The sequence below is a fragment of the Betta splendens genome, chromosome 5, assembly GCF_900634795.4.
Source record: "Betta splendens chromosome 5, fBetSpl5.4, whole genome shotgun sequence".
NCBI classification, from domain to species: domain Eukaryota; kingdom Metazoa; phylum Chordata; class Actinopteri; order Anabantiformes; family Osphronemidae; genus Betta; species Betta splendens.
The window spans coordinates 16,897,051-16,921,430 of NC_040885.2; the positions used below are offsets into that span (position 1 = coordinate 16,897,051).

At 46.8% G+C, this 24,380-nt stretch overlaps 2 protein-coding genes across 5 annotated transcripts in view; both read right to left on the bottom strand.

The window, feature by feature from the left end:
- LOC114855269 (membrane-associated guanylate kinase, WW and PDZ domain-containing protein 3) overlaps positions 1-9,139 on the bottom strand; it is a 79,724-nt gene extending 70,585 nt beyond the window's left edge. Inside the window, exon 1 of one of the 4 annotated variants that reach the window (XM_029150298.3) lies at positions 8,096-9,136. In XM_029150298.3, the coding sequence (XP_029006131.1) occupies positions 8,096-8,402 (307 nt within the window). In that variant the 5' untranslated portion in view covers positions 8,403-9,136. Of the gene's footprint in view, positions 1-8,095 lie in introns of all 4 variants that reach the window. The other 3 variants (XM_029150299.3, XM_029150300.3, XM_029150301.3) reach the window with 3 other exon arrangements.
- Positions 9,140-10,566: 1,427 nt separating this feature from the next.
- On the bottom strand, positions 10,567-23,276 carry lrig2 (leucine-rich repeats and immunoglobulin-like domains 2). The gene is made up of 18 exons (XM_029150310.3): positions 22,578-23,276; positions 21,834-21,908; positions 21,509-21,643; positions 21,096-21,239; positions 20,772-20,915; positions 20,378-20,521; positions 19,914-20,057; positions 18,342-18,422; positions 18,000-18,071; positions 17,740-17,808; positions 16,765-16,925; positions 16,180-16,491; positions 15,756-16,037; positions 15,010-15,450; positions 14,777-14,929; positions 14,450-14,590; positions 13,381-13,647; positions 10,567-13,145 (listed from the first exon to the last, which is right to left on the bottom strand). Exons 1-18 carry the CDS (start codon positions 22,763-22,765, stop codon positions 12,922-12,924), a joined length of 3,177 nt encoding a protein of 1,058 aa, XP_029006143.1. The 5' UTR covers positions 22,766-23,276; the 3' UTR covers positions 10,567-12,921.
- Positions 23,277-24,380: the final 1,104 nt, after the last annotated feature.

A 24,380-nucleotide genomic window follows, 5' to 3' on the forward strand; every position in this document is an offset into this window, starting at 1 on the left:
GCCTTTTGCAAGACAGCAACATCTCACTTGAGAGAGAGAGAGAGAGAGAGAGAGAGAGAGAGAGAGAGAGAGAGGGAGACTCCTCTGTGTGTTTACCTGCACATGCGAGAGCTCCTCCGGCTCATTGTGACATGCTGCTCTGCTGCACCGTCGCTGCACGAGGCACAGAGACACACTACAAAGCTCTAGGTGTGCGCATCAGTGGTGAAACACGTCCCACATATGATCTGATACGAGCACGCTCCACTTCTCCACAGTCGCTCTAAAGGCTGGAGACGCACGAGTGGCGAGCGTGAACGCAGGCGTGGAGGCTGCAGCTCCACACTCAGCAGACAGTCGTCGACGCGGCGCGTGATTTCAAGCGGCGCTGGATTAATTCTGTCACAGACGCTTAAAAATAGTCACCCCACACGTCCATGCTGGCGACGAGAGCGGCCGCACGCCGCCGCTGTGCGTTACACAACAGACAGCGGCTCCCTCTGCCCCCTCCCTGACGCTCAGCCGTCGGTCGGCGGCCGCGGAGCGCGAAGCCGCCCGTAATCAGATTAGGCAGTGACTGCGGCCTCTGCTTCCATCCAGCCAGCGCTGCATCCACCGTCAGCGACAGCTGCGTCATGTGGAGGAGCATGTGCACGCTGCGAGCAGACGGATTAACGTGCTGATGTGCGTACGTGGACAAATGGGCCCGAGAAGCAGCCGCGGTGCCATTTACCACCGTGGCCCGACCGGCTCCGATACACGCAGGGCCCGTGTGCAGCGGACACAGCTGTGCTCAGATTATCTCCCTCTCCACAAAGGAGCGCGAGAGGCGGCGATTAACGGTGCTGCGATGACCCTGAGACACAGAGCCCTCGCTGCGCCGCCGCCGCCGCCGGGGGCGGACGAGCGCCGCTCACCTGGACGCTGGCGTCCCGGCCGGATCCGCCCGCCTCAGCCCTAATGTCTCATTGGCATTCAGTCGCACGCCTGCAGCAAGCGGCGGATGGAAAGCTCGGCGCTAGTTCACCGCTATTAAGATTCTACAAAGCCAGCCGTTCCCCTGCCGCCACAAGCACACAGAGAGCCGCACGGCCGAGGAATAATAAGAGAGCTGCAGGGATGGAGAAGGATGGAGACGGATGGAGGAGGATGGAGACATATGGAGGAGAATGGAGAAGGATGGAGAGGGGATGGAGACGGATGGAGACGGATGGAGGAGGATGGAGACATATGGAGGAGGATGGAGACATATGGAGGAGGATGGAGACATATGGAGGAGGATGGAGGAGGATGGAGAGGGGATGGAGAGGGGATGGAGAAGGATGGAGACGGGTGGAGGAGGATGGAGAGGGATGGAGAAGGATGGAGAAGGATGGAGACGGGTGGAGGAGGATGGAGACATATGGAGGAGGATGGAGGAGGATGGAGGAGGATGGAGAGGGGATGGAGAGGGGATGGAGAAGGATGGAGACGGATGGAGGAGGATGGAGACATATGGAGGAGAATGGAGGAGGATGGAGGAGGATGGAGACATATGGAGGAGGATGGAGAGGGGATGGAGAAGGGTGGAGACGGGTGGAGGAGGATGGAGAGGGGATGGAGAAGGATGGAGACGGGTGGAGGAGGATGGAGAGGGGATGGAGAAGGATGGAGACGGGTGGAGGAGGATGGAGAGGGGATGGAGAAGGATGGAGAAGGATGGAGACGGGTGGAGGAGGATGGAGACATATGGAGGAGGATGGAGGAGGATGGCGGAGGATGGAGAGGGGATGGAGAGGGGATGGAGAAGGATGGAGACGGATGGAGGAGGATGGAGACATATGGAGGAGAATGGAGGAGGATGGAGGAGGATGGAGACATATGGAGGAGGATGGAGGAGGATGGAGAGGGGATGGAGAAGGGTGGAGAAGGGTGGAGGAGGATGGAGAGGGGATGGAGAAGGATGGAGAAGGATGGAGACGGGTGGAGACGGATGAAGTAGGATGGAGAAAAGATGGAGAAAGGATGGAGAGGGATGAGCGTAGCCGACCCGGGCCAGCCGCGCGACCTTGGCAGCCATTCCGAACACTGGGCTGTTCACAGAAGGCTCCGGGGCAGCGGCCGCTTGGCCGTTGGCACCGCGGGACCGGCTCGTCAAAATCCCCCACCACAAGAGGGCAAATCCCCGGCGCGAACGCATGGTCACGCCGCCCCCGGAGCCGCGAGCCGCTGCCTATCAGAGCCCACCAGGAGCCCTCGCCCTCGCTAATCACCCTCTGAAGGAGCAGGCTAATTCAGATGTCAGGGCCCATTACCTGTGAGCAGTCTGGAGGTGACCGGAGCCCCCACACGCAGCCATAAACACCGGGTGGGGGATAATGCACATCTGGATCACAGGGAAAGTGGCTAAATGAGCGCCGGCTGATTGTGGCCGCACAGCGACTGCTGTTGCATGAAGACGACGTCCTTCGTCAGTCAAATCCCGTACGCCGGATGGAAAGATGGAAAGAAGAAGTTGCACGAGACAAACGCCTTCAGATTATAGTCACATCCTAAATAAACAACTTTGGGGGCTTGAGCTCTTTATGACCCTATTTTGGTATTACATATTTCGGGGTTTCTGCAGGTTCCAGGGGATGATATGATAAGATGAAATCCATTTTTTATGACACCACAAGCATCTCGACGTCTACAGATCTCCTGCTTTTGGAATAGAGCAACAGATAATGGTTTTCTACTGGAGAATATGCCGGCTACACAACATCAGCCGCGACGAGCAGCATAAAGCAGCGTTCCTCACAAAGCGGGCAGACGGAGCAGTGGGTAATGAGGGCAAATAGCACGCGGGTCAAAGCAAAAATAGCCACTTCGGATCCCCATCACTCCTCTGTGATGCAGCGAGCAAACTCTGCTCCGCCGCTAAAGCTCGGAATAACACTGATGATGCAAACGGCAGTAGGACCCCTTAATAAATACATATTTACTGCGCCAGGATTAGAATTAGTCATTATATCGCAGTGTGAGCGCTAACAGGCGTTTAAGGCGACAACAGGCTCTTTAATTGGAACAGGCACTGAAGGCAGCGAGGAGCTAAAATCCCCCAGAACCTCCCACTGATGAATAAAATATCCCACAGGAAAGTGTACACACTGTAAACACCCAAATGCTATTTGTATGCTTTGGGATTTTATGGCCAATGCTTCTGAAGACAATGGGGCGAGTGACAATTCTCTCACGCTGGAGAAGCGTCTCGGGAAACGACTTCATCCCCAGGTGTGTGTCCATCGCTCTCGGCTCTGAGGACGAGGGACACACACATCATGTCCAGAAGCTGCCAGCGCCAAGGTTTCCACGTCCACCGCTCTGTGGTTCTTTCACGCAAGATCATAACTCTGCTCCTTTGACAGAAAAAACAAAAGACATACAGCAAATAACAATATCAACGGCGACGTGTGTCAAATATGTGGCTACACAACGGCGTGTGCGATACAAAGCTCTTAATCTCATTGTGGGATTATTTCTCCTGTGACGCATCATCAGCCGAAGTCACTGCGGTGGAGCCGTTGTTCCAGACGCCTCGGCCGTGATCGGCATTTACCTCCAGGCCCTCACTCATCTGCAGTCTCAACCCGGCACCACCTCATCAACTCCTGTTTACTCTGTGATCGTCGCCGGTGCCGGTCGAGAGCAGACGCAGTTTGAATGAAGCGGGAGGAACGAGCTTCGCGGCGGCACGTGTAGAGGATCTGTGCAGATCGAGACGGACGTTTGCAGTAATGTTTACTTTTAGATCCGTGTGTGTGTGTGTGTGTGTGTGTGTGTGTGTGTAACGCTAAGACAGCATTTCTCTAAAGGCATGACAGCTGCCTGAGGCACATATGGGAGACGCTTGATGAGAGTCACAGAGGACAAACAAGCTGTACATCAACAAAATGCTTTGTGGGACGATATTGCAAAAGGCCAGACGGGTAAAAACACTAAGTGGCTACAGAGGAATAAATGAAACGGCGAGACGGAGACTTTAGTCCTTTTTGAATCGTTATAGTTCCATAACAAATTGCAGGACACATTCTAATTGGACTGATGAGTGGGTGTATGTGCTACTTCATTTATAATGATACATTAAAATCTATATTCCTTGTGAGTCACAGAAGGCTGTAATATAAAGCCAACGCAGCTACAGTTGTTAGATCAAATGCGTTTTTGAGTGAAGATCAAATCCCCGGCCTCGGCAGAGCCGTGCCTCAGCCAGAGCCACACTAATGAGGTGAGGTTGGAAGGCTGGCGATGCTCAGCCATGGAACCGGGCCTCTGGCGCCGTGGCAACCGCCTCGCGTTCACCGCGTGACAGACCGACTCCAGCACGGACTGGTCTGACGTGTGCGACGCACTGGTAGAAGCCTTTAACGCGCGCTGCTGTGAAACAACAACCTCGCTGACTGCTCACATCCGCTGCTTTTTATCCCTCCATCACCGTCATGGATCCCACTTTGAACCCGTCCTCACGTTGACGTCCCTGTTTGTCAGATCAGCTGAGCTGCGCCCACGCGTCTCCATCCACCTTCTAGGCGGCGCAGACGCAGTCCCCGAGGTGGACCTGCGCTAATGTGTGGAGCGGGAATCGCTGCGTAAAAACGCAGTAACGGCACTCAGCAGATGCCATTTCCATGACAACCAAGCAAAGTTCCCCCTAATGAACGGCGCGAGGCAACGCTCCTCACAACACACCGACACTCAATGCTTTTGTCGAGTTGCGCTAGTAATTTAGCGCGTTTCGACAACAAATGCAGACGGTGGAGGCTTAGAAGAGAAAAACTTAAAGCACTGCAGCACACGTTGGAAAATGTTCAGCTGTAATATGAAGTTCACAGTCAGAAGAAGCGCTCACATGGTCCTTTAGGCTCTTTTCTCAGCCTGTGGTGTGTGTTTCGACGAAAGCAGCGGCCGTGGAATGAATGGTGCAATATTCTCCTTTTATTTCATTTCAGTGTCTAGCAGGCGCTTGCCAAGTTTATTTTTCTCATATTCTCTTACATCCACATTAAATTATTAAACATTTTACTATCTGCACTTTATTGTGGGCACAGTGGAGGTTTGAACATACGTCTACTCCTCCACTGACCTGGTCCACGAAGCACAGTTGAGACAGACTCAGATCACATGCAGTGATACGTTCTCTAGGCTGTTGTGCAATTAAAGTTACCCAGAGGTGGAAAAGCAGCTCCATAAGCACCAAACAGTCAATTATCCAGCGGCAGATCAACAGGATCGGTGGTCACGCCTCAACAGATCTCAGCAAAACAAAGCCAGCGTCTTGTTTAATCTGCACAAAAGCGCTTTAATCACCTAAAACTCGCGGAGAAAGGGCTCATTGAGTGTCGTGGCACAGGCGCCGGGACGCGAGGAGTCTCAGGACCGTCTCCGAGGCACCGGCAGATGTCTCCGGTTGTGGGACCGGGCTCTCCGGGTCGCCGTATACTCCCGTTCTCCCTCGTTTCGCAGCCAACTGCGAATCTTTTCGCGGTGACAAAGCATCACCCGTCAAGAGGATGATTCCATGGAGAGGCACTTCCCAATATGAGAGGTGCATTAATCTGATTAACCCACACTCACTGTTACCGTTCCATCCAGGGGCTTAGGGACGCGTGTCACTCGCTATTCTTCTCTATTGGCTTCACTATTCAACCGGATCTGAAGCACACAATATTTTTTAATCACCTGTAAAACCTGCAGCAGGTTTTTCTTTTCCCAAATTCAGTTAAAAGTGTTAACTGAAAAAACTTAGGAGCTCAGAGACGATACGTTCTGCAGACGAGTCGTCTCATTATCATCCATTAAGACAAAGCAGCTAAACGAAAAAGCGACTATCGTCTTCCAATCAAAGTGTTGTAATTCTCACATCCCACAAGTGTTTGAGTATTTCTGCTAATTAAAAAAATATTTAACATAATAATGTAATGTGATGACCATGTTTGGCTTCACAAATGTATTGTGGTAAAATCTATTTGAGCTCACTAGGAAGAGTGCATCGAATCAAGGAGAGGACGAAGATGCTACGATTATTGGATGACGTCAAAGCAACTTGACCACAGGTTGAACATGTGCATTAACAGCGCGTGCACAAACTACTATCAAAGCAGCGGAGGAGGAATTCTGGGATGGCATTCATGAAGCTCTCCTTCTCTGAGCCCCAACTAAGGGTACAGGCAGAAATAGATTCCTGTACCGAGCACAGAGCTTTTATTAGAGGCATCGCTGAGCTTAATCAAAGATAACGATGGAAACGGGCACATCCGCCCTGAAGCAGGCTCAGTGCGAGCGTCCTCGTCTCAAAGCAGCGAAAAGGTACGTATGTGAGACTGCATGTGAGAGAGGCGCCTGCTGGAAACCCCCAGAGACTGTACGATACACAAAAAGCAGCTCTAGCAGAGGAAGCTGGCCGTTTTCAGCCATTTTCAACGAGGACCTGAGAAAGAGAACGAGCATGCATCCTGTCTGTCTATGCCTAAAACCACATGTGCAGCCTCCTAGAGGCTCCACAGCTGCGCGGGGAGCCCACCGGCTCCCTGTGACGAGGCAGGAAAGCACCGGGGAACATCTGGAAGACCCACGGAGTGTTCTGGTCCCTGACGGCCACCGTGATGTCACCGCGGCTCCAACAGCTGATCCACTCCCTGACTCAATTATGCAAGAAGTGTGAATTAAACATGAGGCCACCACAGGGGAATGTACACACACACACACACACACACACACACACACACACACACACACACACACACACACACACACACACACACACACACACACACACACACACACACACACACACACACACACGCGATTGTGACAAATAACAGCTCCATCTGTAAACGCCGATGCCAGAGGGACGCATTAACGAGCAGCTCACGTTCACGTGACTGTGACCGAGTGGACACGGAGGCCGGGCGGGTTTGGCCGAAACAGGTGAACAAACAGGTGAGGGGGGATATTGCCATCGCTGCGACCTACTACTTCCCTGTGAGCTTTAAAGAGCAAAAACAGCCTTGCGTGGGAGTCAAGCCCAGAGCCAGAGGCAGAGCCGATTTTCTCTCCATCTCTCTTTATGTCTCTCTCCCCCATGCGTCTCTCTCTCTCTCTGCCCTTTATTAATCATCCTTGGTTAGTGGGGCAGAGAGCGTAGTGTTAGGAGCTCTGGGGAGTTTAGAGCCATGAAATACACACAACATAGGCTTGTGTGTACGCACGCTAATAGGCACTGGTCCCAAATCTAAAAGAATAAATCTTCTGCTTTCATCTCTGGTTCATTTGGAGAAGATATAAAAATCCGTAGAATAAAAAGAAGATATGGAAAATGGCCACACAAATGCACACACACACGCACGCACACGCACGCACGCACACGCACACACAGCTGAGCTTCGGGGGCGCGAGCCTGCGATCCTGGGACCCAGCTGCTGCGTCTGATTCTGATGTAACCTTTTGAGCAGCCCGTAAACAAGCAAACAACCTCCACTCCTGCACGGAGCCCTTAACCTGCGGACAACAGGCCTCATTACCACAGCGCCCGGGTGTCGCAGCCAGCGGCAGCATCCTCCAGGAGCTGGATGCGGGATGCTGGATGCTGGGGCCAATGGGCAGCGGCGCAGGCTGAATAACTGAGGATGTGATTAGGCCTTATTGCTATGCATGTAAGTGCACTCAGCCTGGAAGGATGCATCTGGGCCGCGTGCCATCGCTACCATTATCACTCGATCGCCCCGTGAAAGTGGTGAGGGAATCGGCCAGTTGGACGTTATGGACAGGAGGACGTGTACAAGTCTAGGATGTCCTTTAGGAAATGGTGGACGGACGCATCCGGACTCACATTCAGCTTTGATTCCGAACCAGCTCTGGTTGCGGCTACACTAACTGGATCACGTGTAAGCAGAGTTTAGAGGATGAGGACGGTTTACCGACAAATGCAGTTGCTACTGTGAGACATTTGAGTCATTTGCCTCTCAGCAGAACACGTAGCGGCCGCTTTCTGTTTGCACCTTTCCCACTGGGTGTGTTCGTAATTGTTAGGATTGTTGCAGTGGCAACATATCAAAACCTTGTGCGCGCAGCGCGTGTGACTGAAGCAAAGTCAACGCACCTGGTTTCACCGTCTTCAGGCGAATCGGCTCCCGGAAGTGTCGGATGACGGCCAGCGTGTCGCGGTTCGTGAGTCCACTGACCGGCGTCCCGTTGACCTCCAGCAGGACGTCTCCGTAGTACGGCAGCTTCCCGACGTGGCACGCCAGCACGTCCAGCTTCATCTGGCCCAGGTGCGGGAACTGGCCCAGCTCCGCGCCCCCCAGCACCTCCACCACGGAGCCGAAGTCGCCCAGGTTCCCCCACGACACCGCGCATTCCACCACTTTGCTGGACCAGTGCTTCTTCTTCTTCAGGGTTCTGGACATGGCTGCTCGCTTGTCGAAGGACCGACCGACGGTGCCGCTGCTTTCAGTCGCCTCGGTGCGCTGCGGTTAAACGAGCGGCCTGGTGAACCCTCCGGAGTTGTTCTCCCGACCTGCTGGGGATCTCATCTCCCTGACGCGCGCGAGGCTGCTCTCAAGCCGCGTGTCCTCCGCTGAGAGCCGTCATCCCGGGGACTCACGCGCCGCCGTGCGCACGGTAACCAGGGCTGCGCGATTCCAAACGCGCCGCGTGCGTAAAACGGGAGAGTTGACCGCGACGAGATGGTCGAAACGGGGCTTGGCCGAGGTTTGACGCTCCCCTCCGCTGCTCCGGAGCCAGACGTGCGCTTCGCGTCGCCACTCAACGAGCCTCCGACGACGGACGAGCGCCCCGAACTCAACGTAAACAGTCCTTTACTCACGCGGCGGCGGATCGCGCAGTGTCCGTCGCTGAAACGTAGTGCGTCAGTGAGCGCCTCATACCTGTGGCCGCGCCGGGAGCGGGCGCGCGGCGGGTGGGCGGGCGCTTTGTGCAGTTTGGATCCGGCTGATCCGACAGACGTGCGCGAGCGTTCGGCTGCTACGGGTTTGAACACACCTGGCACCGCCGAGGGAGACGTCGTCAGGCGCCGAAACGCCCCTTTACGCTCGGCGGCGTCGGCGCGTCCCAGACGCTCGCGCGGGCTCCATCATCCGGCGTGACGCGGTACTAGAGGCAGACGGCGGCAACCGCTCCGCTAACGATCTCTGTAACTTATCATCACATCCGTCTGAACTGTAGGTCAATGGAGCCAACGTGATCCGGCGTGTTTAGCGCGGTGCGTAACTGCGTAACAGTTGGGACGGATTTAAAATACGATACAAAAAGGACAATGAGACTGAACAAAGGTTCCTAATACTACGCCTATAAAACATATGAGGGCTAATTATGGCTGTTAATTCGTACAGAGTGAGGTAAGTGCTCATGGGTGGGTTAATAGTGTCTCCACAGCGCCACCCACTGACGTCATCGGCACACTTCACATCATTTGCTGCTCCAGTTCATGCGTCCCCCAGGTCTTTGATGGTTTACCTCCGCAGCACCACGCTCATCCTCGCCATCATCTCCAAGACAACGAGCGACTGCCTCCATTTAATCTCTAGCTGTGAGTTCAGCGTGGGATAAAACCCGCGACCGTGTAGTAAAAGACTGGGGATGATGCAACGCGACGCGAATGCGTCTTTGAAAGTTGATTCAGCCCTTTTAAATGTCACTTCATCTCTGCGGATACGCAGCCGCGTCTCACAGCGCGTTATAAATGATGCACAGCTTGTTTTTGCCAAAACGTCTCCAAAACAGCCTGACGGGATGTGACAATTTAGACACGTTGACTCACACGGCACTCATATGTCAGCACCATGTTGCATGACTTCATTAACTTTAGACCTGGAAGTGGGGAACACGCCTTCTCCAGTATTTATGAAGCAGCAGCAGCAGCAGCCTCTCTGCTCTGGGTGTGATGCATTAGCAGTCTGTGTTTAAATACAGTTTCCATCCTGGACGCGGTGCTGAATAATTCATCAGCTCGTAGCGGGTGATTAACAATGCTATCATGTCTTTGATGGAGATTTTAGAGTGAAGCTGTGTGCAAAACAAGCTGCAGACTTTAAAAGGCTGAAGCATTCGGATTCAACTCGCATCCAGTGTTTCCTTGGATTCATCTGGATTTATGCAGGGAAGCCTGGAAATGGCTTCTATTCCCCTCAGTGTCAGGCAGCTGATGGACTAAGAGTTTTTAAAACTGATATTAGCTGGATTTAAACTGGCTTGACATCCCAAAATCCAGATTAAAGACGGCTTGGCCTTTTAAATCGTCCCTCAGTGTGCCCACAATTCAGACTGGAATTACATGCAACCAGAATCAAACCCTGCCAGTTTCTCTTCCAGTCCTTCAGACGTCAGGGAAAAACCTGCACATTCCTTGATTAATAAATTATCTGCTTGGACAAACATTTCAATCATTTTCAATGTTCCATCTTCAAAACATGAACATTCTCTGGCTTACTTTGTTATCACTAGTAAAATTGGTTGAACAAACCAAACTTAAGGCCATCTCTTCAGAAAAATGCAACTGGAAGTTTAAAAAAAAATTCTTACTTCTACCAAAGATTTGAGACACATTCAGCATTCAAACAGAACTATGAAAATTCATTTTTAATATTTGCGTAATGGCTATGTAACAAAAAGGGGTCTTTAGACATACTTTACAGAATGTACATAAAAACAAGATAAAACAAACAAGAAAGGCAAAACTTTTTTTTAAAAAAGCAGCACATATTTCCAGAGCAGTTACTGCTAAACTTTGGTATAAAGTCACGAGGACGTTCAGGGAAGAAAACAACACGGATGCACATTGCGTTTTGCTGTGTTGGCAGAAAATATTGACAATGAATCAATGTTTGTCCCTTGGGGGACGTTGCTCCATTAGGACAACTTCTCACCGCAAGTTTTCATTTGAATTTGCTGATGACTTGGACAGTGGCAGTGCCCTCGGTCAACAGTAGGAAAGAACCTTTAAAAGGAGTGCGACGAAACACAGAGCAAGGAAAGCGACATTGTTTCTACAGTCTTGGCTTGGAAAACTGGATCACTATCTATTTAGTACAGAGGAATGTCCTGATTTTGGTAATTAAGATGCAAACATGACCTGACACAATACGAAAACAAGTTGGAACCAAACAATGAGTGCAGGAATGACAGGCATGCTGCACTGAGGGCGTGGAGGTGAAGACGCCTTCACCTCCAGCCAGTAGCCAGTCTGCTACAGTAGGAAGGTTCTAACTAACGGTGGGGTTAGATCTGAGCCACACGGTCTCACATCTGCCTTTTAGTGTCCTCAAACATTCTGTCTCACTACGAGAAGGTCAGAACAAAAGCAGCAGGCAGCAAAAGCCTTCATCACACACAAATAAACCTCACAATGACAGCAGCCGATGGTAACGTCCTGCAATAAATACTTTAATATAGGTATGAATGTGCTGCACACGGTGACGTGATCCTTCGAGATGTTTATTCTGCATTGTTTTAATTTGCTTGCCCTCATAAACGCAGCAGACACGAGAGACAGTTGGAGGAGGATTCAGACATTGTTGCAGGGCTGAGTTACTACACGGCATCAGCAAGTGCAGCAATGAGGAGGACTTAACAAAGACAACGCACGGGATCAAACCTGATCAAGTCCACATCCTTTCAAACGCACAAAGCAAACGTTGCATCTACTGTTTCCATCGTGTTCCTGAACCACCGTGTAATCGCCTGTAACACTGCGGCTAAAGGGGCATTAAATAAATACGATTTTAAAGTTACTGCAGTGAGTCATATGTCACGTCTCCTTGCAACCGACATTGAATTCAATAGATAACTAGCTTTATGTACACATACATACATAAAATAATACAATACATTCTCATTTTTCACAGTCCCAAGTGAAATTCTAGGCGTAATCAATATCTACAGGAGGATTGTGAACGTTTAGAGATTAGAATCGTGATGCTAAATCCCCACAATGTGAAACAACATGCACACTGCATAATAAAGATCAGCACCATTAAATTAAGTGCCTGTAAGACATGACAAGTCAAAACAAATCAGTGCATTTCGTAGAGAAACCACGTCAGCTGATCGAGGTTGTTGGAAAGGCCATCAAATAAACAACCGCTTAGACGGCCAGCAAAACTAGGATTGTCACATGTGCAAAGAACTGAGTTCTACCCAAACTGCTTAGTCAGAAAATCATCAATGAACCCTTTGATTTTGACACAAGACAAAAACAAATTCAGATAAAGCGGATACAGGATATTCATGTGTGTTCATAATATACACCACATTTTGGTGTCACCGTCTCTGCAAAAACAGCTACAGATCACAGTTCAGATTGGAATCAGTCACTGTAAGTGTGGGAACGCGGGACGTATACTTTCAAGGTTCTTTTATATTAACAACCACAATCTGCTGGTCAGAGAACTTCACCCTTTTAAAACCCTCTGTCCGCGCTTGGGAGGAGATGGTTTGTAGATTCAAGCAAAGTCATGTCGGCTGCTCCAGCCGGTGTCTGTACCAGAGATGATGTGTAAAACTGCAGGCGTGTCCACACCAACGTACCATTAGAGTTCCATAGCAGCAGGGACGAGGGACAGAGCTTGTGGAGACGCGACCGTGTGTTGGCATTCTCTCTTGCATGGCTCTTTAAAGCATACATTCATAGATTTCTCTAGAAAGATGACAAAGGGAAGTGACAGGGGGTCTGCAGAGGTGGAGCTGTCAAGCAGGAGCTTACTTTAATCACAGGTCCATGTCTCCAGCCTGACAGCAGTCTTTCAATAGTGGATAATGTTAGCGTGTCCTCTTGAGTGAAGGGGGAATGTAAACATACAAGAGAGCATCTTTGGCAGAATGTGAGGAGTCTCTTTGGAGGTAGTGGGTGATGGGAAGGTGGTGCAGCAATAAGGAGTCAGAGGCAGAAAGTGGGTGGTGCATGAGGACCTACGTGGGAGCAGGGTGCTCCTGAGGGTTAGTCCTTGTAGAGGCACTTCTGTGCTGCTGTGTGCACTGCCTGGCTAAACAGTCCACCTCTGCTTCCTCTGCCCTGTCAGCAGGCGAAGTCACAACGGGTGTCCTGTGTAGAGTCACTGTGTGCTGGGACACTCCCAGGTGAGGCTTCCAGGAAGGATCTTCCTCTTGTCCCCACAACGACCTGCAAACTGTGTCTGCAGAGTTTGAACAAGAGACAACACTTTTATTGTCCACTAACTGATTCACACTCACCTATTATACCCATTTTTTAATACAACCATAGATCTCATCTAGAAGATCAATATGTCTATAAAACAATCTTCCACACTGCAAGGACCTGGAAATGTAAAATGGGTGCCAAAGTACACAGTATTAACAATCTCTAGAACTAAAAGGGGAAGGTGCAGGCGATTTGTGTGTAATGCTCACCTTTAGCATAGTGTTCTGGGGGGATGACGCTGCTTTTGTCGTGTGAGGTCAGGAACCCTGAGGAGTCTTGGTTGCTAATGAGGCTCTCCAGTCCTGTGGTGCCCTTGTGCTGGGCATGTTTGCTGAAACCCTCCCTCAGACCTGGTAGAGTTCTGTCCAGTGGGTCATCCTCCTCCAGATAGGCATAAGGGCAGTACTCCCGTGTGCGAGAATAGATGTTGGCGTTGTCGTAGCAGTCGGAGCAGATGACCAGCTGACCTGCACCACCTGGAAAGAAAATACAAGCATGTTAAGAACTCTTTTACATTTGCAAAACCCAAGCCCCAGCTCCTCGATTGAGAGATTTGCTGAGTCTAACATTTGTTGACCGTTTGTTTGCAGTACATAGGATTATTAAAGTGTTTTTCAGTCGATTGAGAAACTCTTTGAGTGGAAATCACATGTGGAAGCCTGGCGTGTCACTGCATCAGGCACAAAGAAAATGTCAAAATTGAGACTGGTTGAAGCTGGTTTTAGAGCAACATGTGCTGCCACCCAGATGTTTTTCTTTGGAAAGGACCAGAAAATTCTGCACATATTACAACAGCATGGCTCCAGGTCTGCCTTTAATCCAGACCTGTCACCCATTGAAAATACTCAATGCGTGAAGAAATGAAAAAGACAACATAAAAGGGACCTAAACTGTCTGGTTGAAGTCCTAGATCAAGCAAGAATGAGAACAATTTGGCTCTCAAAACTAAAGAAGCTGATCCCAGGAGTTCCTAAAAACACATGAGGGTGGAGCAACTGAGATGCCACCGAGCAGAACCAAAAGACTGCTGGTTTTAGTGTCTGTAGGAAGCTAGTTCTGATTAAAATCTGATTAAAGGGTTTGCCAATAATGCTAGTTTACCTACATAGTTACATATAACATGTAGTTATGTAGTTAATAATAGTTATATACACATGCACACCTAATAAGAAACTACTAAATCCTAAGGAAATGAAAACATCAGCACTAACCTTCACCTGAAGCTGAATTAAGAACTGTACTATACAGTTGCTGTAGGTACAGTATAGTGACACCAACCTGGAGGAAGTCCACCCAGTCCATCATGGGGCTCTCCAGGGTGGAAGCTACTACGGCCAGTGAACAGAGAACCCATCCTGCAATGCAGCATCCCATTCCCCTCAGCTTCTATCTCGCTGCTTGCGTCTCCATAACAGACACCTAAGGAAACATGTACATCATAGTTAGTCACAATCTCTCTCTTTATAAGAGATTGATTTTTCTTTACAATGAGACATTTAAAAATGCACAATATTCAACCATGTCTGATAACTGCTGGTTAAAAAAGGTAAGAATTTACAGGAAGAAAACTAGAAAGTGTTACAAACATGGCAAAGAGTCACCCACCATCTGTTCCCTTATGAATATATCCATTGGAGAAAGGAGGCATGAGCTGCTGGTGGCTGCCTGCCTCAGAGTTACTGTAGCCTTCCTGAGGCTCTGACAGCGTCCCCTGGGAGGACAGGTAGCTGGGAATGTCTGCTGGTAAATTCATCTCATCTGGAACAGATGGACACATGTTTTGTTGCATGGTCTCCACACAGCCACCGCTCAGATCGCTTTGTCTCTAGTCTGCTTACCCGTGTTGGTGATACTGTAGTCTTCGCTTCTCCTGCGCATTTGGTAGATGACAATGACCCAGACCAGTGAGGTTCCAACAACACAACACACCACCACAATAACCACGATGCCCACAGTGGTCCAGCCGTCCTGATCATACCCTGCACCCGTGTCACAGTTAGCCGATGGCGACACGCTGAGCAGGATGTGGCCACGCTCCGTCCCCAGAGTATTAGACATGATGCAGGTGTATTTCCCAGCATCGGCAGGGCCAGCGTCTACAATGATCAGGAGCTGGTTGGCAGCAGCAAAGAAGTGGCGCTCGGTGAGCGTCAGGGTGCCGTCGTCTTTGGTCCAGTTGAGTCGGGGAGAAGGGCTCCCTCCAGCAATACACTGCAGCACGGCGGTTTCACCGCGAGCCACCGTTTTGTCTTCCAGGGGGCGCAAGAAGAATGGAGTTTCTGGAAAAGCAGACGATTTTAAATATAAAACGACTTTAGACTTAGTAGCATTTGTGTGAAAACTGTCATTTTAGCCGAGTCAATGATGACATACCAGCTCACAGCTTAATACAAATGTCAAAAGCAGTCAAAGTACTCTTCATGGCCACGTTTAACAGGGTTCACATTTATATAGGCAGGAGTTACAATTAGTGTATAATGAGACACTGTGCAATGAGTGAGTGATTAGAGCAGATGGAGTCATCTGAAATGACCCAGCAGTAAAACATCAGTATGATGTTCTCTTAATCAGGTGTATGACTCACCCAGGACGGTGAGAGTAGCGTTTGCAGACAGGCTGCCAGCTGCATTTTGAGCTGTGCAGCTGTACACTCCCATGTCCTCTGTTTTCACGTTGGCAATGAAGAAGATGTCATCTTCTGGCATCACATGCATCCTGCGCTCGCGGGCAGCAGGAAAGTCGGTGCCTCCATCCTTCTGCCAAGCGATCTGGGGTGACGGATGGCCTTCAGCAGCACACTCCAGCCTGGCCATAGTCCCAGTCCGGATTGTCAGATCCATTGGAGTCTTGAGGAATGATGGCAGCTCTAAAAGATAGATAGAGGAGGAGGGTGGGACGGATAAGTAGAGACACTTATATCAGAATGGGATGAAACCACAGTAGCAAAAAAAAAAAGTCCCACTAACCGTTATTAATCGTATTGTATGAATAAAGGGAAACTTTCTCACCATTTACAGTGAGCTTGGCCCTGTTGGAATAGTTGGAGCCAAAGTGATTGGAGACCACACACTGATACCGGCCCTCGTCGGTGAAGTTGACATTGAGCAGGTGAAGCACAGTGGTGTAAATGAGCTCGCCTTCCTGGTACCGGGCAAAGTTCTGCACATCTGCATCATACAGCACCTCCCCGTCCTTTCGCCAAGCTGTGGTCATCGGTGAATCACTGCTGCTGGATGCAATGCAGCTCAGACTGACGTTGTTCCCCCGCAGGGCCACGGACGTCTCTGGGTGAGTCGTAATTTGAGGCTTGGGGAAATCGTCTGCAGGGAAACCAGAAAATGACGTGTGCATTAGCTAATTTGTGTTTCTACAGAAGGACACTTTACTCAATCACTGGGTGGTCGACCCATATCAGTCACAAAACCTTCCCACAAAATACAAATGTTATATTATATTGTCAAAGCTAAAAACCTGTTCCTGCCTTTAAACAACAAATATTTCCCATGCGCTGCAAAGTGTATGATTATGTTGCATCACACTGGGAACAATTAAAAAAAATTAAAACAACAGACAAAAGAGACAACAGTACGGACCACAAACAAACTCCTCCAGGCTGATGGACTGAACACTGCGACCAAGTAGACTGGAGGGATGAGCACAGATAGAGACAGAATCCTGGAACTGGTTGTCAATCAGCCAAGGCCCCAGCCACTGCATATGGCAGTCACACAGGAGGCTGCTCGTGTTCAGGACACTGACAACAGAAAAGTGACAGAGGAGGCGTAACAGTCATTAGACAGCTGGACACACGACGGTCATTAGATGCTTCAATTCATTTGATTTACTGTGAAAACAAGCTAAACTGTTATCTACAATGGGACCAGGGCTCTGATGAATGTGATGTGTATCACGTCTGGCTGAAAAAGCCTCGCTCCACTACACTCAAGGTAAGTCATAAATAAACACTGAGGAAATAAAACATTCATGTCACTGAGGAGTTCTTTGCAGTTTAGTCAAAAAAAACACACAATTCAAATAGACTACATAAATACAGCAACAATACAGCCAAGCAACTGTATGAAACAAGCTGTGACTTAATTGAACAAGCATTATCACTATTGACGTCACAAACACAGTCACCTGAGGCCTCATTCAATATACTGCTACTGCTACTACTGCTGCTAAAATACACTTCATTGAGTCCTTTACCCACTAACCGGTCAGTGGTGCTAAATTCCATTACAGCTGCCGGCTGATTAATAAGAGAATATGACTTCTGCCATGATGATCTGGTTGTGACAGATCCTGATGCATTTTGTCAGTGAGTTTTTGATGAAGAGACACTTTTAAGATGGGCTGAACACAGATGGGAGACCTCCCGAAGCACATCGGTCATTCTAAACCAGCAACAGAAACATCTGTCCCAACTAAACACGCAGCACAACAGCAGCAGGATATTGCTTCGGTAGGACAGAATGTTAGAGATGCAGAGACAAAGGAAAACTTTATTTAAACAAAAGGTTGTTTGTAAATGTAAGTGCTGTAAAATACATTTTGCCTTTACTCACAACACTCTGAGCTTCATATGGGAAAGCGCCTCAGGATGTATCGACATGATGCCATTCTTGCCGAGGTCACTGTCGAGGGGACAGAAATATGGATCAGACACACCTACAACGTTTTGATCAAAATAGCTTTCCCATTGGAGAACAACACAGCACAGTGGTAATAAACTTGCAGTTATCTTTAATCCTTCAACTATTTCTGAGCCTACTGAGACACAGGTATGGCTGTGCAGAGAAAATGGATTAGAAGTGGTTTTACTCACAGGTGCTCCAGCTCCTCGAGGCCCTCAAATGCTTTCTTTGTGATCGATTTGATTTTGTTCCGCTGGAGGATTCTGCAAAATAAAAATAATTTATGACCACAAAGTAAAATGTTTGCCACAAAATGTGCTCCTGGGCAGCATTTTAATCCACACGGGAAAGTACGTGTCAGCAACTTTCATGGGGGCCAAATTAAGACATTAAATGTGCTGGCATATTGATGAGGAATTAAATGCGAATGTAATTTTACATTTAAGCTGCTAAAAAAACTGCAAAACATTTTAAATGGAAGTCACTGCTGCCAATATTCCCAACTATTTATCTACAAATTAAAGTGTCCTCACAGGGTTTTCAGCTTCTTCATTCCGTCAAATAAACCAATGGAGTCTTCAATTGCCCAGGAGATTTCGTTATTGCGGATATCTCTGAAAAACAAAGCGTCACAGATTTTTAACACGCTCTACGTCGACATTTAGTCTTTTTTCCAGCAAAGTCCACAGAGACAGCACATTATCTCCACTGTGGCTGTCCGTGGCACTGACTCTTAGTTAGACGACTAACAATCCGAGACACAATACCTCCACAATGTGTCACAGTTCACTGCCCCTGCTGTTCTGATGAGAAGAAATTAATTGGCTCTGTTTAGCAGTGGGACAGTTCATGGGTCCCCTAAAAACCCAGAGAGGCCTTGTGTTTAAAGGATGGGTCATGGGCTCTTTTGTTTATCTGTCTTCATGCCTGGCCACCTCTGAAAGGACTTTGGCACTCTCCAATTCCCCTCTTTCATGAAAGCTCTTACGACGATCAACCTTCCAAATATGACCCCTTTGTTTATTGCAGCTCAGTGGTTTCAATAAAGCTCAATGTGGCAAATAACGAGTTTGCAGCTTTCTCTCCTCCTGACACTTCCTACTGCAGATAAATGTATGTATGATAAATGAATCATAATTGGGATTTAAGACCTTCCATCTCACAAATATAGGGATTAGAAATGGGCACAATGAGCTGGGTTTTACCAGATTTGAGCCCTCTGGTACATTTTGTGGATGTGATAAGGCGTGTATAAATATTACAGGGCTGTAACGGAAAGAGATGACACCCATTAATAACAATAATGGATAATATTTAATGGAATTCAACACCCTAAAATCACCCCCACCACCCCCCGACAATTCCAGAGCAGCTGAGTTATTTGTCCAATGCTCAGCAGACAGTGAAATGCCCTGTGAACATACTGTATGTTGATATTTCTTTATCCCCGCTTGATCAAATATTAAAAAGCAAACAATCTCAAATCCCAGAACAAGAAGATTTTTAACCCCACACTGACAAGAGGTCCAGAGAGCAATCGTTTCTTTCGACCATGAAATGTTAGTTTTATTATTAAAGACAAGGACTTAGAAACTATGTTGCGTCTTGTAAATCATTCCTTTTGCAAATGTGGTTTGACATGCAGGCATGTGGATCCTGCTTCTAGACTGATTGAATACAGCCCTCCTGTCCCCGTTTAGCATGTCAGCTCATTTAAAGTCAGTATGATGCCTTCAGTAATTGGTTCCACAAAAACTCAAGAGGACATGACATCACACGCTGGGTGGTTTGATCGAACATTAAACACATGACTAATGGCAAACAGTGTAAGAAACAAACACTACACAGCTGAAGAGGACGTACGTCAAATACTGTCAATTTCTATAATTTTTTTTTCTGACCTACTTTGGATTAATATGGAAATGTATTCACAAGTCTAGAACTACACAGGAAGAGTGAAACAAAGACAGACCTACTGTAATAGGCAGCCTTTGTGAGAGTGCACAGAGCCAAGAACAAGTGAGGAGTTATATTTTACATACTTGTCTTGTTAAAAACAAAAGAAAACACACTTGTGACAGATGTCTTTAACATGTAGCACTTACAGAGTCTGCAGACTTGTCAAACCGCTGAACACTCCCTCTGCCAAATGGCTGATAGAGTTCTCTCCCAGGTTTAGGTTCTCTAGGAAACCCAATCCTTGAAAAGCTGTCTCGTCGAGTCTAGTCAGATGATTAAACGACAAGTCCCTGCACAAACAACAGCAAGTATGTTAAAAATCTGTTTGAATCTCCTCTTTCTCTATACACGTCTTGTATGTTAATGCAACTCCACATTCAAGAATAAAACTACAAATAGAGACGTTTTCACAAAATTGTTAACACAGCATTCAATATATCCACCACAGGCAAGACAACAGCGAATCAGCCCCAGAGACCCCACAGTACTACAGCAAGATAGCAGTAATTCCTCGGAGAGCACAGAATGAATTTCTGAGCCTGGGGCTGAAGTGAGAAAGTGGGGATTTTAAGCTGTGTGGGGATTTTAGTTATGAAGCAAACACACTCACAGTTCTTCCAGCTTTTGGCAAAACTCCCAGGCATCTGGTTGGATGGTGCCAACAGCATTGTGGCTGACCCGCAGGAAACGCAGCATGCGCAGGCCGTACAGCCAACCTTTGGTGACCTCAGTGAGGTTGTTGTGCTCCAACTCTCTGAGACACAGATGTGGAAAAAGATGCAATTAACAAGGAGATCTGGAACCACATGGGTCGTTTTTTTATGATGAAAGAATAAAGTAACCCTGCAAGAGCCCAGTATGCGTCCAGACAGAACGTTTGAGACAGAGATGTTTTGTACATCAGGTGCCTTGATAGCCCTTAAAAAAAGCTGTTTGTGTGTGCCAATGTGCTATTTTACTAATATTCCACCACGACAAAGAAAAGTCTTTAATGTTGTACTTACAATTCTTCCATGCTGTTAAGTCCAAAAAATGCTCCATCCATAAGCTTAGTGATACCGTTTCTTTGCATTTTAAGTGACTTCAGTGAGTCCATCCCTTTAAATGTCAAACTGTCCACTGTCTTGATCTTGTTACGTTTCATTTCACTGCAAAAAGAAATGCACACTTTTTCAAACATTTCTTTATATAAATGTAAATAAAGCTACAGTAATGTTTGAAATGTATCCACAGTAAATTCTGCTACAACTTATTAAAAGCATTTTTGTCTACCAACTGTTTTCTCACTTTTTGTCTGATTATAGTTTTGCACGTCACACAATACTTACAGGAACTGAAGGGAAGGAAGTTTGAAGACTTTGGTTGGCAGCATGACTAATCGGTTTCTGTTTAGCTTCAGTACCAGCAAGGAGCTGGAGATGTTCTCAAAGCAACCAGGCTCAAGGACACTGATCTTGTTATTACTTAAATTTCTAGGAGATAAGAAATGACTGTCAAAATCCAGAAGGACAATAATGTTGCCTCCACAGCTGCAAAACACTGTTTGTGTGGTTCTTAGATAAGCATTAAACCGGATTGAATGGTCTTGCACTGTAGTACTAATAAGTTATAATACTACAAAACCAAATTCCGCTGAAGTTTGTAAATATTCTAAATAAATGTGTACTTGCCTTTATAAATAATAATAAAATAAATTTAGTATCATTAATATTAAGAATAATAAAGATGTGTGTTTGCTTACAAATATTTCAACTGCATAGTTGGGAAGGATCCAACTTTGAGCTCTGAGATGAAGTTAGACGTCAGATCCAAGGTTTCCAAGGCAACATATGGATGCAGCTGATGCATCAACAGCTCCGAGATCCGATTGTGGACTCTGCGTCGTAAATGTATAATTAGAATCATTTGAATGTCATAAAAACACTGATTACAAAATGGTTATGTTAACAGGATCCTAAAAGCAAATGGACATAAGACAAGACTCAGGTTCTATATAAACTAGTTTTCTTTGTTTTTTTACCATTACTTCATTTAGAGGTAAAAAGGGATGAGGGTGTTGTACTTACAATGACAACGAGGTGATGTTTGAGGAGACGTCTCCAAGAAACGGAAGAGCAGTGAGCTCATTGTGATTCATGGTGCTGCAATGCAACATCATGGAGAATTATTTTTGTGGTTTTCTTTTTTGTTGAGAAAATAAATAATAAATAAACACCAACATACTCTTCCTTCTAAAAATAACTTGGGGAGTGTATTCAGTTTATTAAAATCTTAACATTTCTAGGTTCCTAGTTCATTTAATGCATCCAAATAAAACCAACACAACCTTACACAAACACATTAAATATCACAATCATGAAGACAATTTTGTTTGTTCAAATAGTTTTATAGACATTATGAACAGATGATATTGCCCCAGGCATGGTCTAATCTGCTGGGTTGAATTTGAGCTCTTTAAATATAAACAATATATACAAATTAATTAATATCATTAAATGCTAAAATATGTGCTATTTTAAATGAGACTGCACAAACGTAACTGATGTGTCTGCAGCTAATAAACCAACAAGAACTGTTAATTGCATTTGTCTTATATGTGTCAGTTGTTACACTTTGGTGTATTTTAGTTTACTAATGGTTCTTTTTTTACTTTTCCACTGACCTCTTAAGGAAAACGTGCATTCTTTCATGTTCTATTACCACAGAAACTTCCAATGATAAATAAAGGGGGTCAAGTGAGTAAACACATCTAGACGGCATGTTTGACATGTTAATGTGAACGACAGATCAGTGTGCGTGTGTGTACTCACACTTGGCTTATCCCGTCAGGTGGCTCGAAAGGAGCCGTCGACAGCCTTTTTCTGTTGCAGTCCATAACATGGACCCCATCCTGTCCTTCAAAACACGAGCACGGAGCAGGACACGGCTCAAAGGCCCAGACGTTCAGACTCAATAGCGTGAAGACCAGGGCCGAAGGAATGGACCAACCCTCCGCCATTTTAAATGTCTTCCCACTGAAAGCTACGTAGCTACGTGGCTAACTCGCTAAACTGGTGACATTAGCAGTTACAAAATCATCATCAAATCGCTCGTTCGGTGATATATCGGTCAAGCGGACACACGCTCCGGGTTCATGATGCCATACATCCTGGTGGAAGTGTAAAATAAATTGTTATCCAACTTGCGGGAGACATCTTAGCATTGATTTCTCCCCTTCTTCCCAACGTCTGGAATTCCTTCCGCTCCAATCTGGACAGCCTCCTGTAGTGGCTAATGCTAATTAATGCTAACCGAACAGATTTAGTCCCACAGCAACGCCACTTTTCACCGGTCGACCTTGGTGTAACTGCACACTTCGCTGTCTTTTCAGTACAGCAAAACAACTGACACGTTATCTTAGCTTAACCCGGCTTGTTTACAATAAATCCAAATGTTTTCCTCCTTCTTTCTTTTCAACAAAGCGCCGTGAGTTGATGACATAGGACAGGCTAAGTCCCGCCTCTTCTAGCATGTTTACAGTTGTTTTATTGGTCAGTTTTCAGGGCTTGTCATAGCTTGCCCTGATTTGATTGGATATAAATCTACTATATTTATGTGTTAGATCTACTGTACACAGTAAAAAGTTTACCTCAGAGATGCCATACTATTTATGTCAACGTTACCAATGTGGTTTTTAGAGATGATTTCCAACGCAACTTTATTACGCTCCATTACACAACACATAACAATACTTTCACTTGTAAAACGCGTTTGCTTTTCTTATCCCATTTCATAAAAGAGCATAACGCGCATATATCCCGAAAGCCAAAGCACCACAATCCCGAGGGCTGCGAACCTGCAATCGAGCGAGCTGCCCTTTGAAAGAGAGTAAGGCCGCGGGTCAAGTTCTGTTGCGCATTCTTTCTAGCTGTTACGGTAGTGCTGCTATGGATGCGTAGAGGCTCTGGGTTTATTGGACAAAAAGAGATGCAATGAAGTTTCATATTTCACAAACCTCACGGAACGGCAACAATGCCGCAATCAGTGTTGACGCTGTTAAATGTGTTTTTCCAGTGTTTGTGGGGGGAAATCGTCTTTTAAACCCATATAAAAATACGGACGAAAACACGTACATAATTAAAAGTAATGTAATATCACTCCGGGGTTTGTTTATACAAAATCTTGTGGAGCCTTAAGAAATATATTTTACTGATGAATTAAGTGGTATCTTGAATGTACACCATAATGACTTGACTCCGATCAAGCATGCAATCTTCTGAATAATAAGTTATTTGTATAATAAATAAAATATTGACGCATCCTCTTTTGGTTGCTCCAAGCACCTGTACCGTAATTCCTAGAATTTGTGCGGCATGCAGCTCATGTTACTGTTGTCTTGACAACGTTATTGGACGACTACTCACGTGACCGTAAACGTACCTAGAGGCTATGAACTTTCACAATATTGTTTTTATTAGTAGTAGTAATTTTAAAATACAGTGCTGCTAAAAATAAAAGTTACCGTACTCACGGGGACGCTATTTACATTATTAAAAGCTGACCAACATAAAGTACATGAAATGAACAGTGACTAATTAAAATACATAGAAAATAACGTGAAATATTCTTTTATG

Excerpts from the sequence above, each read along its gene's own strand:
- lrig2 (XM_029150310.3), bottom strand. The coding sequence starts at position 22,765 with ATGGCGGAGGGTTGGTCCATTCCTTCGGCCCTGGTCTTCACGCTATTG. Across the intron at positions 18,423-19,913 it reads TTGACAAGTCTGCAGACTCT|AGATATCCGCAATAACGAAA; the intron begins GTAAGTGCTACA and ends TTTGTTTTTCAG. Across the intron at positions 13,146-13,380 it reads CCCAGAACACTATGCTAAAG|ACACAGTTTGCAGGTCGTTG; the intron begins GTGAGCATTACA and ends CAAACTCTGCAG.